Source organism: Nematolebias whitei, chromosome 9, assembly GCF_014905685.2.
Source record: "Nematolebias whitei isolate Nwh7 chromosome 9, NemWhi1, whole genome shotgun sequence".
NCBI lineage: Eukaryota > Metazoa > Chordata > Actinopteri > Cyprinodontiformes > Rivulidae > Nematolebias > Nematolebias whitei.
This window is the reverse complement of record NC_056506.1, coordinates 44924354-44944618: the sequence shown is the minus strand read 5'-3', so window position 1 is coordinate 44944618 and position 20265 is coordinate 44924354. Positions and strand designations below refer to the sequence as shown.

General features: G+C 39.6%; 1 protein-coding gene across 1 annotated transcript in view; it reads left to right on the top strand.

The window, feature by feature from the left end:
• kirrel1b (kirre like nephrin family adhesion molecule 1b) overlaps positions 1 to 20265 on the top strand; it is a 151042-nt gene that overhangs the window by 105039 nt on the left and 25738 nt on the right. Inside the window, exons 2-5 of the mRNA XM_037681389.1 lie at positions 3537 to 3686; positions 11474 to 11623; positions 14710 to 14867; positions 17858 to 18008. Coding sequence (XP_037537317.1) covers positions 3537 to 3686; positions 11474 to 11623; positions 14710 to 14867; positions 17858 to 18008 — 609 coding nt within the window. The remainder of the gene's footprint in view (positions 1 to 3536; positions 3687 to 11473; positions 11624 to 14709; positions 14868 to 17857; positions 18009 to 20265) is intronic.

Here is a 20265-nt window from a genome sequence, read left to right as displayed (position 1 = left end):
AAACAAATAAAATACTCAACCGTACCTTATGTCATGAGGTATTGAACTGTTTTGTTTTTAACAGATGATAATTACCGGTATATTAGAATAACTTTTACATGTATACTGTTTTGTTTTTTTTAGCAACTTTAGAAAAAACTTTTGTTAAGCTGATTGTTGTACAAACACACAATACAACAGAGTAAAGTCATGATACAAGTTTGCAAGAGTTCAACTTTGAAGCATAGTTTGTAAGACTGTCAGGTCAGTGGACGGTGTTTAGTCACAGTGCTTCTTCTGCAGCAGATTTATGTCTTTATAGCTGAATAAAGAGGATTTTTGGGTCAAAAGCATCAGATTTTACTGTAGGCACACAACTAATGAGATACTCTTGTTCTCCCTAAAGTTGCTTGGAGGATTTGTATTTTATTACTTTAAATTTATGAGCAGCTTTTCTTGTAATTGCTTTTAAGAAGTAACGGCCTAGGATTCCATGAAAGGAGGCATATCAGCCACCAACTATAGTATCATGGCAGAGTTTTAGAGATACAGAATTTTAGCCATTTTGGTGTTTTTTGTTTTTTTTTAGCTCATTTGTTTGTGACAGAAATCCTGAACTGTATTGAGTTCAAAAGTTAAACAGTTGTAAATGTGCATCCATTGATTTCTGTCTGCGGTTTTCATTTTGATTGGTCCAGTGTTTTTATTTGATACGTTAGTAATAGACAGGCACAGATGACCGAAAGAACAAGATCCAGGATACAGACGGCTGAAAAGAGTTTCCTCCACAGCTGGACTCCCCTTAGAGATAGGGTGAGTAGCTCAGTTATCGGGGAGAGACTTAGAGTAGAGCCGCTGCTCCTCCACATCAAGAGGAACCAGTTGAGGAGGTACAGTCATCTGGTAAGGGTGCTCCCTGGGAACCTCCCTGCTGCAGCTGAACAGCTGTTCACCGTGCAGAACGGAGAAGTGGGCGTGGCCAAGAGCGCTTGCAGGTGGCAAAGAGGGGAGTGGTAGCACAGAGGTTAGAGAAGCTGGGCCTGTGATCGGAAGATCGCCGGTTCAAGCCCCAGTACCAACAACATGAAAAATGTGGGTTGGGTAGGTGAAGCACCTTTACCTGCCCCCACCCTCATTCGTCCCACTCTGGGCCCTTGAGCAAGACCCTTAACCCCCACCATCTGCTCCTCCAGGTATAGCAGCTCTCTGCTCTACACAGATGGCTGTGGTAGCTCGGTGTCTGTGGTTGCGTCAGGAAGGGCATCCGGGGTAAAAATAACTGCCAAGTCTTCGTGCGACTTAGTTCGCTGTGGCGACCCTTAATGCAGGGAGCAGCCGAAAGAGGGACTACTGAACAGAGATCATCATTGTTCGTTGAGAAGCCTGATCACTACAGGGATGAATTGTTTTTCTCTCTGTCCTACATCTGGGCAGCAGATACTGGCATCCAGATGGAAGCAACCTGAACTCATCATAGAGTGGGTGATCAGGATCTGCCAGAATAGGGAGGGGCTTCGGGAATGTCAGAATCAGAGGAGACTCTGTGGAATACCCAGGATGACCTGGAAATGTCGCAAGGTCCTCCCAGAACAGCTAGAAGAAGTGACTGGGGAAAGAGATGTCTGGGACTGTTGCCCCCATGACCGACTCCAGAACAAGAAGATGATAATGAGTGGATGGATGGACGGGCACATATACACACAGCCACAGGAAGAAATAAAAAAACATTTTTGTGTCCGACTTTTTACAGTGAAGTGACAAGAAGTAGGTTCCTACAAAACTGAAGTGGGACTTCTGTTCGTGCATGTGGGTCTGTTCATCTATTTATTATTATCAATGCATGTTTACTTGTAATTGCTCAACATATTCAGGTGCTCTGAAGTTTAAGAGCAAGTGAGTCTGGAATCAAAGGACTTTTCTGTGAAACATGCATACATAGCCAAATAAACCCAATCCCAATTATTAACGCTGGTTCTGATAGATGTCACTACAAAAAAAAACAAATTAAACAAAATGAGTTTTTGTGTGCACCACAAAAAATGATTTGCACATTGTGTCATCATTTGAGCCACGCTGCTTTCTTTAAACAGAAATGTTCTCTTAAAATTTTTATTTGAACGACACGGTTATCAGCACACAGTCGGCTGAGTTGTTCTCTGGAGTCAGAATCCAGAATAAAAGATAAAGAAACATCAAAGCCCTCCCTGTGAAGTGTGAAGATTCCTGCCCTCTATTAAAAGGAGGCTTTCACACAAACAACATGACAAGTGTAATCCTCCTGACAAATCAGTAAATCTCCCTGTTGTTTGCACCTTTGTGCTTGATCCCCGCTGAGACGTGTCCCCGAGAGACACGGCCTGCTTTATTAACCAGTTTTTGCCTTAATTAACTAATGGGATTGTTTTAACCATCTAAGAAAAGAATAGCCCACAGGAAGACAAACACCAACTCTTGAGGATTGTGTGTCTGTGTGTGCGTGCTTAAAAAGCTGAACGCCTGCAGTCTCACTGTCTGACTCAATGTGCAGCTTCACACACACACGAGTCAATAAGATGTCTGTGTTAATGTGCACAAATGCATACATTTGGTGTGATTGATTGCTGTGCAAAAGCATGTGTGTGTGTGTGTGTGTGTGTGCTCATGCACGTGAGCGTACATTTGTAATCTAATGCAGCCCAGGCTCACTCTCCACTTTAATTAACGTGCTTTCTTGCAAGACTTTCTCTGCAACACGAAACAATTTTACCTGATGATGCAAGCAGCTGAAAACACCGCCTCGGTTTTCTGCCTCGCCTCCTCACCTAATGCTTTTCTTTGTACATGAGATCATTAATGGAAGCCGGCTCCACACTTGTAGTTTTTATATTTGTGTATTTTGGCAGCGCTGCAACTGCCAAAAGGCTTATTTTGCTGCAGGAAATATGAGTGTGTGTAAGCAAAATCCTCTGTACTGTGTGATGAAAAAGCTGATTGTGGCTTGGCATTGGTGTTCCTGCAGCACAAAAGCTGAATTGCACGGCTTTGCACGTGCATGCACGTTTCAGCGTGCATGTTTTAGCCTCGTGAAGTCCAGGGAAAAACCTTGAAAAGTGTGCATCGAAGAGACTAAACAGATGCAGAAGACACAGAGGAATGATAAATATGCAAATTTGAGCAACTGAGCTTTGAGTCTAGCCAGAAATTCAAATGATTAAAAGAATCGTAGAAGCTAAAATCTCAACATTCGTCTATGTCCTTCCCTTTGGCTTGTATAGAATACTGCACATGTGTATAAACGCAGACACTTTACTCTTCTGTTGGGGAAGCTTCTCTCAGATTGGGTTCATTTAAGAACACACTCATAAAAACCCATGCTAAGAAAAGGACTGTAAACCAGCATATACTCAATAAAAGCACCCAACAAATTATCTGAACAGCCGCTGTATAGACAAGCATGAGTCAATAAGACCAGAGAGGCTCTGTCTAGCTCAATACAGCATAATAAAAGATGGCAGCTCATGGTCATGTGCAATGAAAGGAACCTAAAATTGATTTCCCTCTCCGTCCTTCTGTTGCAGTGTGGTGTGTGCGTTTCTCCCAGGAGCCTGCTGATCAGTCCGTGGTGCTGGGGGAACGGGTGGTGCTGTCCTGCGTGGTCTTCAACTACACCGGGATTGTACAGTGGACCAAGGACGGCCTGGCCCTGGGCATCGGAGAGGGCCTTCGAGGTGAGAGGCGCGAAAATAAATCTGGAATTAGACGGAGAAAAGAACTATCAGCTTCACCCAGCTGCAGGGATCAAAGCGAAGCGAGGAGGAGGAATAACTCAGATATGGATTCGGTTCAGTTCTGACTGAAAGAGCCCTAACAAAAGTTAATATGGTTGAAAAGTTTAGAGGTCCTTTAACATTAGGGAAATGACCGCCGTACCACGAATAAGAAGAGTTAAACACCAAAAAGTGTGTGAGTGACAATCTGGGCAAAAGGAGTCCAGTGTATCATGTTGAATTAGAGAAAATCCCCCACTCCGCTGACAAAAGCAGACACATATTTGCATTTACATTTTAAGCCGACACTTTGAATGATTTCAAGGCAGCGCAACAGTAGAACGCCCTACACTTAAGAGTGGGTAAAGCAGCACATGCAAAGGGTCAAACTCCCACCAGAGCCTGACGAGATTTATTTTTAATGATGAAAATAAACTCAAACATGCAAAATGAAGAATTAGAAGCCAATAAGACAATAACTTTCCTTTTATTCCCCAAAGTATACAAAAAATAATACTTTTTACCTCTTTGGCTAATTCAGTAGAAGCACAATGTCCTCAAACTGCAACAGGGAATGGCTGTGGTGTTATTGTGTCCAGTTTTGCAAAAATTATCAGCAGTTTAAAATATTTGAAGAAAATAATGTTTCTTTAAAGGCCTGTTATTCCATTCCACCTGCTGCCTTTCATGCTGATGTCTTAGACTACCGTATTTTTCTGCCTTTAAGTTGCAGTTTTTTTGCATAATTTACATGCCCTGTGACTTATACGGTGAAGTGACGTGTTTATGGATTTTTTTTCCCAATATTTATAAACCAATTTTTGGCTGAGATATGACTGTTTTCATTCATTCTGACATTGAAAATATTGAACACTACCATTTTCCGCCACTAGGTGGCATTCAAGTAGTTTGGCATGCCATTGTGTCATGTAATAGGTAAAAGTGGCTATTAATGACTCAATCGGCTTACCATAGCCTGCCACCTTCGTCCAGCTCGCCTGGAGCAACCGTCAAATCAGCTTCATTTCACTGAGCTGCCCCGGTGAAATGCAGCTAATTTCACCATTGAAGTGCATTTATTAAGTAAAAGTTCAACCGAGACACACCTTTACTATAAAGTTGAGCAAACAAAGTTTTAAATGTTAATCTTGTTAAATTTTTTAAGAAATGCGCAGCATTCCTCCTTCCTGATTTCCTCCCTCTGCGCGCTCCCGGAGAACCGAGGTAGCGAATACCTTTGAAATGCAGCTGATTTGACCTTTACAGTACATTTATTAAGTCAAAGTTTGACTGAGACAAACCTTTACTATAAAGTCGAGCAAACAAATAATTGTTTTTAGGTTGTTAAATTTAAAAAAAAAAAAAATGCACAGAGTCCTCCCTCTGCACGCTGCTTCCACGAATCGGCTTTTGAAATGCAACTGATTTGACCGTCAAAGTGCATTTATTAAGTCAATGTTACACTGAGACACACCTTTGCTATAATTTTGAGCAAACAAATAATTGTTTTTAAGTGTTAAACTTGTGAAATTCTTGTTAAAGTCCTCCCGTGCACGCTTCCGCTGCCACCATTTGGCAGCCAATCGATTTTTGGCACAACTTCGGCCCACTTTTCCAGGTTGTCAGTGGTGGCACATAATAGATGCGATGTGTACGGCAGAAAATATGGTAATGCTGTCTTATAATGTCTTATAATGACAAATGAGTGGAGTTGGAGTGGCTTTAGTCAAACTTTGTTAAATAGTGCTATCTCATGCAACATTCTGAAATCTTGCAAGATATACTCAAAGTCAGTGTTGTGAATGATTCTGTACAGGTGTAGCTGTAATATCTAACCACTGTAGTCCCTGACAGTCTGAAGGTTTCAATAAAATCTATTTATTGATTTAGCAAATGGTACAGACACAAACAGGCAACAACATTAACGCTCCACCTTTGTATTCAGCAAACAATTAAAATGTATGTTTTGGATTTGGTTTAATTTTTACATGGTGCAACACTTTTTAATTATTCAAACCACATTTATGACAGCCACACGCCTAAACAAACAAAATACTTTTTTTTTCTTTGTTTTTATAATCGTTTCAATTAAAATAAGGCTGACTGTGAATATTGTGGCATCTCTGTTCTGCTCTAATTACACCTGTTAATGCTTCTATTGGTGCAACAACAAACAAAGCCTTTTTCTTGATTTCTCTATTAATTAAAATGAGTATGAAACAAAAAGGTAAACACGAAAAATGCCCATTTGTTTACTCGATTGCCTTCAGAAGCAGCGATTTGCGCGTCATAGCTGCAGTGGCACCTCACTCCAACTTTTAACTTTCCGTTCATCTGTCAGCTCAGGAAAGGAGAGGAAGTCTCGGCCCAGGCTGGACTCAGCAGAGGGAGATGAACTGCTGATTTAGATTGATATCTTTTGGCAGTGAAGAGAGCACTCCGAGGAAGTCTAGAGTCCCACCAACACATCCTCTGCCAGAGGAGGCAGAGCGTCAGAGCAAGTTGAGAAACTCCTCCGTGACAAGGTGCTGTGTCTGGGTGACATGCTCCTCGAGCTGGTTCAGACTCTGGACGCTGAAGATTCAGCGTGGCTGACACGACTTTTCACGTCACAGAACGGCAGAGAGGAGTGAAAGTGTCCTGTTATTTCAGAGGTGGCCCTGATCAGCGTCTGTAGATAAGCAATGCCAGGAAAGGAGACTTTAGCAGCTTGGCTGAAGTGCATCCCAACATTTACGAGGTGAGGAGTTGACAGATTAGAAAACTTCAACAGGGCAAAAACAGACACGCTCAAGCCCGACAATTTTGCGAGTTGACACTTAGAATCACTAATTAAACTAAAATCAACTTCATTTTTGAATTGGGCGAGGAAAAATGTGTTTTTGGGAACAATAGATACATGGAGCGCATGAAAAGGTCAGAACTGAGGTTCACCTCCTGACTGTTCTTGTAGAGAGGAGACCGCGCTAACCATCACACGACAATGGAGCTGCAGAATTCAGTGTTTTATAGCCACATGGCTCAAAAGGTAATGTCTCAAAGGTTGTGACTGCTGGTGACTATGCAGTTCAATTCAGGTTATTTATAAAGCACCAAGTCACAACACAAATTATCTCAGGGCACTGAACAGAAACATTCATATATTTAAAAAGTCATTTAATAACATTATTTATCTGAGGAGCAGACAGCTTTGAGTTTAACTTCATCGCAGACTCATCTTAAGCAAGCATGAAGGCGACAGTGGGAAAATCTCCCTCATGGGCGGGGTCTGCAACCTGCGGCTCTGGAGCCACATGTGGCTCTTTGGTCCCTCTGCAGCGGCTCGTTCAAACTTTGACCAAAACCGACATAAAACGGAATTTTATTGGTTCTTATAACAACTAAAAGGGCTAGTTTTAGTAGTTTTCTTGTAATTTATTTAGCAAATATATGAATACTAGAAACATTACAAGGAGTAAAACATACTCCCTTTCACTTTACGTTTTATTTCTTCAAAGTATTACATGTAGTTTTTCTACAATTTAAAAAAAAATCACATAAGAATGCATAGTTTATTGTTTTAGTTTTTAGAAACGGGGCAAAAACTATATTATTTTTTCTTTCTTTACAAGAATCTCACATTTTATTTTGTCTTAGAGATGTAAAAATATCAATAAATGTTAAAAATCATTAGATATTTTTAGTTATATAAAATCACCCCTACTGTCCAGAAAAACGTCCTCCAACACACTTAAAGTGGTCCGTGGGCCACCAGTTGAGAATCCCAGTTGTAGCAGGTATTGTGGCTCTGGACACGTTTAGTGAACAAAAGGGCAGTCCCACTCTCAAAAACAGAGTGTCTGTTTTCCAAAACTAAAATAGGAACACGTTCCACGAGAGAGATAACCCCAGGAACAGATCAAACGGTACAGGCTTGATGATTTCTTTAAGTTGTGCTGAAACAAACACGTCACAGAAAGACATTCACAATGTGGATGAATCTTGTGTTCAGCTCAGTTTAACACTCCGGTTCAGCAAAGGTCAGCACGTCTGTTTTTCCTGTATGCCCCGCTTCTTCACCTTTAAAACTGCACCTTCATCATCCCTTGCATCCCAGCTTCCCTCTCGTTTCTTAACCGCCTCTTCCTTCTCCTTTGTCCTTTCTTCCTTGCATCCTTTCCTCCTCCTGCTCTCTATCAGTCAGTAACACTCTACTTTGTCCTTGTAGCCTCTTTGCGAGCACCAAAAACGCACACTTGATAAACATGTTGTCCTCTTAGTCTCTTTTTCCTTGCATCTCAGCCATCCATCACCACCTTCTGTTCATTTTTTAGGCTCAGCTGTCTGTGCTGCCATTCTTCCCTTCGCCCTTGACTGATGTGTTCGTCTGGATCTCTTGTTTATGCTCTGCTCGTGGATGCAATTTTAAGCACGGGTGGAAGATCGTAATCAGTTTATGATCAAAAAGAAATGATGCAGATGGGTGATATCAAGATCTATGGTTTATTCTTTTGAGTAGTCTTATGTGTTCATTGTAAAGTTTATTCCTTTTTGCTTATTATGTTATTTTCTGTGTTTTATGATCCTTGTATTTGGTTTTGTTCCTGTGTGTTTTTACCATCATTATTCAGTTTTTTTGCTCCTCGGCTCTTGCCCCGCCCACTTCCACCTGTTCCCAATCAGCTGTGTTTTAGTTTTCCCATTATCGTTAAATCTTTGTCCGTTTTATCGAGCTGCTTGTGCACGTCTGCATTGCCGAGTCCTGCGACACAAAACCCAGACAGTTATAGTGCATTAAAGTTGTTTTTTCTTCTACGTGCCCTGCATGATTATATATTTTTGACAGCGTGGGCGTGCAGATTTTGCAGTAAATTCATACCTGCAGTTTGCTCACCCACACACATGGAGCAGATCTGCATTTAAGCACCAAAACAATTCAGCATCACTTGGATGTGCTGACGTGAAATGAATTAAAACGGAATAGCTAATCAACGCACAGGTGCATGTCTGAAACTCAGTGAAAACCTAAAACACTGTTCTCTACCTGCAGGAACCAGAGGAGCTTATTGTTCTTCTTCAAGCTCTTCCTCCTCTTCTCCTTCTCCCTGGGGTGCTTTCACCTCTGTGGTTGCTATGCTGCAAGGTGCTAGAGTGGATGATGTAATCTCCACTAATACTTTTGCCCCCCCACTTCTCCTATTCACCCTCCTCCTTCTCCTCTCTGCACCCCCAACTGCCCCCCTCCTCCCCTGCCTTTGCCATCTGAATCCATGATGTCATGTGAGGATTGGGCACGGAGGATCAATGAGTGCCCCCTAGTGGGACGTCACGCTCGATTATGTCTTTGTCTGAGAGGCGAGGGTTCAAACACAGAGGAAAGATGAGGCGGGAGGGGGGGCTGTAATTGGAACAGCGCTGTCTGACGTTCTGCAGTTTGTAAATCACACAGGGATTGATTTGGCATTTTTCTATCTATGAGCCTGTTTGATCAGTTTGTGCAAAAATCCTGCAGGTTTTTATCTCCATGTTATGGCGTGAGTTCTTTACGAACGTGTCATCACCACCATGTGATGTTCGAGTTAAAGACTCGCCATCATGGTCTCCAGACGTTTCAGTGCAGGCAAAGGGAGTTTTGAAAACAACGTTGAATATTCTCCGTTTAGTGTGAGATAAAGCGTCAGCTGTTCTCTTCTGCAGGAGTGAACTTGCTTAAAAGATCTAATTGTTTTACACCAAATGCAACCTGGGCTCAAACCTTCCACCTCAGGATTATGGGACAGCGGCAGTGACCGCTGAGCTACTGTTGCCCAGACATTTCAAGTGCATGTCTCATTTGTCGCTTTCCGTCTTTGATTCATGTGCAGTTGAGATTCAGATTTTTTCTAATTCATATTGTGCTGTAAGCAAATCAGGTACTGGCCTTTTGGCACATTTACAACAATATCAGGCAGAAATCCATTTTAACTATAAAGTAGACAACAAATCTGAAGATGAAGGTAAGATTTTACTCCTTAATCTAAAAAAAAAAAAAAAATTGTGAACGTTTCCAGTTTAAAATGTATTTTTTTCTGACATTTTTACACATAAATTTAGTTTAAAAAAGCAGATGCATTCATATATAATTTGCAAAGATCTCTCTCTGCTGGAACTCAAAACAAACCAGCAGTGGATGATGCGTTTCGTGCATTTCTGTCCCAGAAATGCCCACAGAGCTTCCCCTCAGTTGCGTGTTTGAAGTCATCTGTCTGTCAAGCAGCTCTGCTCGTTTGCCAGACGTATGGGTCTCCTCTCAGCCACTGTTGACAGGATAAATACTTATTTAAAAAATGGTTGATTTACTCAGAGAGCAGAAATGTTGGTTGGTGAACTTGAACTCAAAAATTGCAGACAAATTCCCAGGACAGGCAGGCAGGATGAATCCAGAGCATTTTAGTGGTCAAAAATCAACACTAAGTGACGATCAGGAACAGAATATAGGGTTTGTCTGACAAGGACACCATAAAGTCTTTTGAACTGGGATGAGTGGGTTAATGCTAGACGCAGGTGAGCTAATGAACAGAGGGATGCAGTTGTGTGACTTTGACTTCTAATAGAGCTGAGAAAAACAGTCTGAGGCCACGATCTAATTTCAAACTGCTGGAAAAGTCAGAAATTCAAAGAATAAAATTAATTTTACAACCATGACAAGAAATATGCTTCTTTTGTTCCTTTAACTGGTAAAATCAGGCAATTAAACCATGTGAAGCTCAATTTATTTCACAAATATTGTTCAAAACCATCCTTTTTTAAAAATATTTACCCAAAAAATAAATGAAAAATAAAGGTTTGAGTCGTGACATGAATTGTCAGAAAACAAAATGTCCTAAGATGACTCGGACATCAATCTCCACCAAGATAAACTTTTATTTTTTTATTACGTTTTTCAGTAAAATGTAAAGTTTTGCCAAGTTTTTGACTTTCCAGTAAGTTCAGTCATTCTTTTCTTTATGTTCCTTTATGTCATCCAGCCAACAAACATATATAAATTAGGAAACGGAGCAAGTTTCCCAGGATTCAGCATCTCTTGGTTGAAAATTTATATTTCACATTTTTATATTTCCTCAATTACCAAAATAAATCTGTATGTTCACTACATGGATGGATGGATGGATGGATGGATGGATGACACTGTGCCTCCCAGGCGAAATGAAGCTGGTTTGACCATTAAATAAATGCATAATAAATGCGACTTATACACCAAAGCTACTTATGTATGTTTTTTGTTTGTTTTTTCCTCTTCATGATGCTTTTTTTGACTGACGCGACTTATACTCCGGAAAATACTGTATATATTTAAAGACAAAAACATCCCATTATGTCAGAAAACAGGTTTTGGTTAAAGAAAAACCAATTTAAAACACATGATTCATAATCCATGACTCACTATTTTCACTGTTCCGACGTGAAACACCATTCAGTATTTCTAACACACATCCATTACCTTCAGACATGGCAGATTTTTCAGAGCACTGAGCCATAATGATGACTCACAACTGCTGTGGCACAGTTGAATGTGCTTCTTTCTTCACTTAAGCAATTATTAACAAAAACTGTTAGTCATCTTTGTTGGTGTGGCTTTCTGCGTGCACAAAGGATGACAACATTAAGCGAGAAGCGTGACTAAAAGTGTTGCAAATGCACGTACTCCAACAACTACATACAGTAATCCCATTTTGTCTAATGATTTCCAGCTGTTTCCTAATTGCATCTCCTGTGTGTGACTCCTGCAGCCTGGCCCAGGTATCGGATTCTGCGGGCGCTGGACATCGGCCAGTACAATTTGGAAATCTCCAACTCGGAGTTGTCTGATGACTCTCTTTATGAGTGTCAGGCCACGGAGGCTGCCCTGCGGTCCAGGAGAGCCAAGCTTAATGTACTCAGTAAGTGAACTGCTTCTACAGGAACACAGGTCTTGTATGTATTTCTCCTTTAATTTCATCGCACAGTGAAACCGGAGATGAACCAAATCAAGAATTATCAAGCTGTTTGCTTGTGAAGAGCAGGTTTCCTGAGTTAGTGGGTGAACTCTGATGAAGTTTGAAATAACCTGCGTTAACATTCCTCGGTCTTTTCAATCAGAGTATCTGCCCCCACCTCACGCTTCACTAAGACTCACACAAACAAAAATCCAGTAAGACCATCAAAACGTTGAACTGCTCCAACATTGACCTGAAAATCAGAAAGCAGCGAGACCTTTACACCCTAAATGTGCTGAAGTCTTTAAAACCAGACGAAATAGCATGAAACAGAATTGTCAGTATTTTTTTCATAGCGAAAGGTCATGTGTTCTTGAATTAAAGATCTGTAAGCAAAGCTGGTGACCAAATTCAAGGATTCAAGGCTCTTTATTTATTTGTCATACTCACCACATGTGGTACATGTGGTGGAACGAAACTGTGTACACAAGGTCCCAGTTACATCCAACAAAAGTATTAAAATGTAAAAAAAAAAAAAAAAACAGTAATGAGATCTAAGATATGAACTAAGAAAAACTTTAACTAAAAATACACTAAGCACTATAGTAGCATAAAAACAATACACCGAACAGCAGCACGAACATGAGTCTGTGTGAGCAGATGAGCACGCATGAACACAGCAGCAAGAAACAGATCAGCAGCAACATGAAACAGATCAGCAGCAGCAAAAAACAGATCAGCAGCAACATGAAACAGATCAGCAGCAGCAAGAAACAGATCAACAGCAACATGAAACAGATCAGCAGCAACATGAAACAGATCAGCAGCAACATGAAACAGATCAACAGCAACATGAAACAGATCAGCAGCAACATGAAACAGATCAGCAGCAACATGAAACAGATCAGCAGCAGCAAGAAACAGATCAACAGCAACATGAAACAGATGAGCAGCAACATGATGTGATTTTTTCCACAGTGCTTATTCTGGTTAAAAATTCATGAGTCTAACATTCTCAGGGTAGAAGCTGTTCCTCAGTCTAGTGGTTCTACATTTAATGCTCCTCAACCTCCTTCCTGAGGGGAGCGGGGCAAAAAGTGTGTGTGCTGGGTGAGTGGGGTCCTTCATGATGCAGGTGACTCTCTTCCTTCATCTGGAGGTGTAGATGTCTGTGATGGTGGGGAGACTGACTCCAACATCTTCTGTGCAGCCTTCACCACTCTCTGCAGAGCTTTTCTTTCTGCATCTGTGCAGCCTCCATGCCACACGTTGATGCTGGAGCACAGGATGCTCTCCACTGCACACCTGTAGAAGGAGGTGAGGACTGAGCTTCCCAGACCAGCTCGTCTCAGCCGTCAGAGGAAGTAGAGTCTCTGATGAGCTTTCTTGATCAGGCTGGTGGTGTTGTTGCTCCAGCTGAGGTTGTCATTCAGGTGTACACCCAAGTACTTGTAGCCAGAGACCACTTCCACCAAAATGCCAACTACCACAAGTGTCTGTTCATATGGAAGCAGCCGAAGTGACTAAAAATTGGCCAAGCGTTAAGCTTGCTAACCATATTTGTCTTCCTGCACACCCTATAGCTGCCGTCTAATGAGGTCAGTCATGTGACTCAAGCTCTCACGTGGTTTTGACTCATCCGAGTACTTTCTTTACTGTACATAAGAGTTCCTTACCGCAAAACAGCATATTAATAAATCCTTAAAACTATTGTAATAAATTATTTTAAAATGCACACTTTGGTGTAGTTTAAAAATAACCTTGTTATTTCGTTTGATTCCACACTTTGCTATGAGTGCCTTCAAACAGAAAGCTGTTGCTTAAACATAATTTAGATCATATTTTAACTTCTCTTCTACTTATGATTGGAAGAAGCTTGCCAGTGGTTCATTAAAATGTCTGTTAATAAAACACCAACTCATGGCGTGAATCATTAGAAATGCATTCAGGGTTTTATGCGTCACTGCCCATCCTGTTCAGGGACGTCATGTTCAACGCACAATCCTGCACTTCGACATCAAACGTTCCTCCATCAAACATACAAACTGCCTTCGAGAACGTTGGAAGAGTTTGGAGCTTCAAGAAGTATAAATGCATAAAGGAACATGCACAAAACCAATCACATACATTATTTTAAACTGAAAGGAAAAACTTAAGTGAAACTAAATCAACTGTGATGAGAAGCAAGGAATCAAGAATGGGACCGACAAGTCTAAAAAAAAATGGATGTGCTGGTTTGTATTTACCATCAGATTTGATCAAGTATGCAGATAAAGGTTCTTTGTTTACACCTTTGAAGATTGTGTATCAATATATCTGAAAACCTTCTGGAATAAACTCTTTAAAACTGAACTGTCTGATTCAGTTCAGGTTTTCCTTTTCGTGTGGTTTCTTAGTTTGAAATGAGTGCCTTAAATTCACATCGTTGCTGAATAGAAAAAAATAATAAACTAACATTACGTAAGCTGCCTTTTCTCAAACTAAGTCTGGTAGATGTTAACTTTTATTTTTTTGTTGTATTAAATTATAAGTTGACCTCTGCTCCGTTTCATGCTGTGAAATTGCTTTTATTTCCAGGTGTGGATTTCTAAAGTGTTAATTGGAGGATGTCTTGGTTCAACTGCAGTTGTGATTTTTTTTATTTCTCCCAGTTGCTGAGAAAAGTGAGGGGTTAGTTTTCTGTCAACACTGAATTTCAACATCAGTTATCTGAAAGTCTCGCCGTCAATTTAAAAACGGAACAGACGTGCAAACTGCTTGAAATGCTCATAAATAAGGAGTAAAATGTGCTGAAAATAGTATCCATGTTGAATTTTTACAAAAACAAGCTGAAAATAAGTTTAAAAACAGATTAAAGAGGCGAAAAGTTCAAATCTGCTTGAGAGCACTGCTGCACTTTGTAGAAGGTGAAAAAATAAAAAAACCTACTTTCTAAAGCGTGAGGAACCAACGTTCGTTTGACCTGTGGGAGAAAAACTGTAGGTGTAGTTCTTTAAACCTCAGTGCCCTTGCGTTAAAAGTCAGAGTATGGATTTGTGTCTGTCCTGCAGTCCCCCCCGAGGAGCCAGTGGTGGAGGGAACGCCGGAGCTTCTGCTGATGGCGGGAAGTCCACACAACCTGACCTGTCTGACCCGCGGGGCCAAGCCTGCAGCTCACATCCAGTGGACCAAGAACGGAGTCCCTGTGGATGGAGCGCACCACTCCACGGTGACTCACACACACATGCACACACGCAGATAATTACATTTGGACATATGTGGCGGAAAAGTCACGCATCATAAAACACACATAAAGTCAGGATGAGCTTATTGCACTAAAATTATATCTGCAAAAGGTTTACTAATGGACTTGAAAACGACCTTCTAATACATTTTCCAACGCGTCCAATATGCTAATCGTTAAACTCTGCTGTTTTCTTGTTCCTGTGGTAACAAAGTCGTCTTAGAAGATGGGAAACACGTTTATCAAAAATCCACATTGAATGCTTATAAATGCAGGTTTTAAATCAGGAGGACAAAACAGTGTTGCGCCTTCAAAACAGATGGATAGGAAACATTGGGTTTGCAATTTCTCCTGTATTTTCTGCAGCAGAAATAAGTGAAATGCACTAATATTTGCATGTAAAACCAAAAGAAGGGATTCTGCGCACAAAAAAATATAAAGAGATGGAGGAGCACATGTAGGAAGGACTAAAATAACGTGTTTTATTCAGTAACATCCAACCAATTTGTTTAATGAAGGCAGTGATTAGTGTGTTTGATTAATATTTCTTTAATCTTTTGTTGCGTCATCAGTACGTGTGGACAAAGGTCTTAAGTAGCTTTCACAGTTCACATGTTTAAAAATGTTTGTGAACCACATCAGCTGTATCTAAATAACTGTAACGAACTTGTCAGTCTCTAAAACAACGTCAGTAAGCTGATATTTGAGTATTGATTTGATATGTAGTTATCATTTTTCACTTCAAGTAGTTTAATGAGGAAATCTAATATGTGATTTTAAAGAATATATTTTTGTCTAAACTTTACGTGCTAATTCTGCTGAAGCTCGGAGATACAGAGAAAGACATTTTATGGTTATTACTCGGACTTTGAACAGAAACCGAGGTGCGATTTAATGCGGTGGTAGCTGAGAGTCATTCACAACACACACACTGTCAGCATGAGGTTGAGCTCGTTTTCAACGAGATGTGAGCAAAATGGCTACTTCACTGTTTTTTTCTCAACATTAGATGATATAGATCTAAAACTCTGGCCTGAAGCACGGAGAGCGATACGTTTTCCTAAATGCCAGGCCTTTGATTTCAACAAGTTTTTGCAGCTCTGTCTAAAACAAAAGAGTTTTTGGCGATTAAATATGTTTTATGTGTTTCTTTTAGTCTTAAAATGCCTGCATTTCTAAAAAAAATTTAAAAAGGGAAGAGCAAGAAGTTACTGTGTCATCTGCATTCTAGAAATACAGTTTTTACTCTCTAAACCAAGGCTATTCAACTAAACTGCTCAGGGGGCCACAGTTACTGAGAGCCAAGAGCTAAGAGGCCGGACATCCAGCCGTTATTGTCATTAAGTTTGTTTTATGGTTTAAAATCTAGTGTTTGTTAAAAGTTAACCCACTGGTGAGCCGACCTGAGCTCACCCATAGGCCACCAGTTGAATAGCCCTGCTCTAAGGTGAGTTAAAGCAGTTTAGCTACTAAAATGTTTGTATTATTTATATAAATTCTCAACAACAACAACAAAAAAAAGTTCAATACCACTTTACAATAAGGTTCCACTTATAAATAGCTATAAATAGTTTATAGATATGTTATTAATTGCTCTATAAATACTTTATAAATCATTAAAAATTGTTTATTATGCATTAATTAAGGGTGACAGTCAAAACTGAGCAGTTTCTTGCCAAATAATGAGCCAAATCTCTTCACCTATATATTTCATCTAGAGTTGTTATATTAAACATTTCAGACTACGTTACTACCTTGTAAGAACCATAAACATTCATAAACCTATTTTTTTAGGATATAATATTAGCTGTAGTTACTTATAATGCAACGACAAAGTACAGTATTATATGTTAAAGAAATAGGTTTACTTGTTGTGCATACAAGGTAGTAACTTAGTCTGAAAAGTTTAAAATAACAACTATAGATTAAATATATAGGTGAACAGATTTGGCTCACTGTTTGTCAAGAAACTGGTCAGTTTTGTCTCTTTGTCATCCTTAATTAATGCATAATAAGCAGTTATTAATGATTTATAAAGTGCTTATAGTGGAACTAATAACATATCTATAAACTATTTTTAGCCATCTATAAGGGGAGCCTTATTGTAAAGTGGTAACAATAGTTCTATAGTTGCTTTAAGCAGCAGTGGGTTCAGCCAAAAACAAAACCAGGAGGTAATTTCTGCGGCTGCAACTTTAATAATTTGTTTAACAACCCCAACACCTGCGTGAGTTTTCGGTTTTCTTTCTGTTTTTTTCTGGAACTGGTCTTCAGCGTGCTTCTGTAACTCCTGCTTACTTTAAGGTTAGAAAGCATCTGACACTCGCCACACTCTGCGTTTCTAACACAACTTGAAAGGTGCAAAGATTTAAGACATGTTTTACTAGCTCTAAAATAAAAACACCAGACACACACCAACACCTCGTATATCGTCATATTTTACTTTCTTTTTCCCGCTTTCAGACTCCACAGGAAAAAAAAAAAATTCTCACCCACACACGAAACGATGCCTGCAAGCGGACGCACATGTGCACATTCACGCTTTAGTATGCACACAGAATCAGCAGCGCACACTCAGACACCGATGTTTTTACCTCTCACAGCCAGTTTTAATCCTACACACGCGCACTCTCATGCATATTGCATGCTGCAGTGTAACCGACCACACAGCTGTATTACAGTTAGAGCTGCACACGTGTAGTTGACAGATGTCGAAGCTGGATTTTTAAAGAAACTCCTCCGCCTCGATTCATGAAAACCAGGGAGAAGAGATATTTTGATGAAGACTATAAAGGATTATATTGATTAATCCATTCATGCTTTTCCTAAAACTCTTTTCTTTCCCAGCTTTAAAAATATTTATCCTCATTCTGTCAATGACAGTTTCTCCTCGCGTCCTTTTTGTCCTTTTTCTATTCCTTCATTTGAGTTTACCCTGCTACTTTTCGTTTCCACCATATTTTTCTGTCAAACAGGAAGTGCTGCCAGACAGGAAGAGAGTGACGACTAGGAGCTATCTCCCCATCACTCCGGTCGACACTGACAGTGGCAGCAATTTCACCTGTGTGGCCAGCAATCTAGCAGTCCCGATGGGCAAACGAGTCACTGTCACTCTCAACGTCCACCGTACGTTACTTCGCTTCGCTGTCAGTTTGTTGAGATGGATAGGAGATTCTCAGGAGGCGAGCAGGTTTCATGGGAGACACGACACATTTTATTTGCATAGAATATCTAGTAGCACAGTCCTTAATTAATATTGGTCTGATTTCTGTAACATGTCAGTTTTGTTTTGACTCAAAATTTAAAGCCAATTATCGAACAAGAGCAGAGCAGCAGTTTAATTTCCCTCCACATGAAGGAAGCAATTATTTTTTTATTGTTATGAAGCTAAAAAGGAAAAAAAAAATGCATGAGGAAATTAGTTCAAAGAGACTGATGTGTTTTTTCAACTAGCTCTTGCTGTTAGTAGAAAATAAATGTTGCCTTTTGTTCAACCAGGGGTTCCCCTAAGTCTATCATCATTTGTTGTGTTTTATTTTTTATGAAACAAAAACAAAACAACAACAACAAAAAACACAAGATGGAAAATTTTCTATCAATGTAGAAAATAAAATAAATAATAATTCAATGGATAATAATAATTTTTTTTTTTTTTTTTATAAATTTTATTCATTTCATTTAAAAACATGACATTAAAAAACTAAACACAAGAGATATACATACACACACACATATATATATGTAAATATATATATATATATGTGTGTGTAAATAAAATAAAATGAAAGGTGGCAGAAGAAGAACTAGTCTCATGAAAACTGCCCCTTTTTACTTAATTTTAAAGTAAATCAAAATATTTTTACAAAATTTAAATTAAAATATAATTCACAAATATAATAACAATCTAGCCAAGTTAAAAACATAAAAATTCAAACATCTAAATCAAATCAGACAAGAACTTAAGTAGATTTATATTAACGATTTCCATATTCTTTCAAGAAACTCGTCTTTATCAGTCTCTTAAATGTATACAGTGATCTGGCATTTTCAACGTTATCATCCAAACCATTCCACAATCCTATTCTCTGAATAATAATAATAATTTTCTAAAATATATGTCCATAAACTTTTATTTAGTTTACAGTTTTGTTTCGTTTGTTTTCATTTCATGTCTGAAAGACAAACTGGACATAAATACAATATTTGAACATTTAGCTTTTAAAAATAAGTTTTGTAACCAGGTTGAGTTATAGAACAAGGAATGAAAACAGTTTAGAGGGAGATTTCAGATTTATTCTTTAACTCATATTTGATTCAAAAACACTTAAAATATCTGCAGCTGTTGGTTTATTCAGTTTAAATTTTCTCCTTTACGTTGGCTTTTTATTTGTTTATGTTTAAAAGAGGCTTTTTTTATTCTGAACTGTGTCAAAACCTTTTAAAATCCAAGTGTGTAACAGAAAAAATTTGTTCCACTAATACTGGAGAAAATGTGTTACAAAAGGAGAAATTACATTTTGTTTACTGCAGGGGTTCCCAACTCTGGTCCCTGAGGAACACCATCCAACATGTTTAAGTTGTTCCTCTGCTCCATCACATCTGATTTGAATGAAAGGTTGATTTACAGGCTTCTGCCCAAATTAAGGAATTAATTAAACCACTGAATCAGGTGAGTTGGAGCAGAGAAACAACTAAAACATGGAGGACGGTGTTCCTCAAGGACCAGAGTTGGGAACACTTTGCCTCAGTTTACGTTTTAAAATCTCCATCAGTTATACCCACTAAACTGCTGAATTCACTCAAAAGGTTGCTTTCCATAAAATTAAATAATTCAACCATCCATCCATTTCTAGTTGGGTTGTGGGTTCCACTCCCCAGCAACTTTTTCCAGCTTCTCCTAAGAAATCCTAAGGTGTTTGCAGGTTGAGGCGGTATAGAATCCCTTCAGCATGGTCCAGACCTGCCCCAGGGTCTCCTCCCAGTGGGACATGCCTGGAAAGTCTGCATAGAGACATCCAGGAGACATTCTGATCAGACTCCTGAATCACATCAACTGACTCCTTTGGATGCACAGGAACAGCTTTTGTACTCTGAGCTCACCCTGAATGACGGAGCTCCACACCTTATCTTTATGCCTGAGTCCAGCCACCCTACAGAGGCATCTCATTCCAACAACTTGCTCTTTCGGTCATTATCCACACTTCGTGACCATAGGTAAGTGTTGGAATGTGGATGAACCAGTAAATTGTGAGCTTTTCCTTTCAGCTCAGCTCTTTCTTCACCATGACATACTGGAGCAACGGCCTCATTGCTGTTGACGAGACCCCAATCTGTCAATTTGTCTCCTGCTCCTACCATCAGTCCTCCACTTGAGACTTACCCC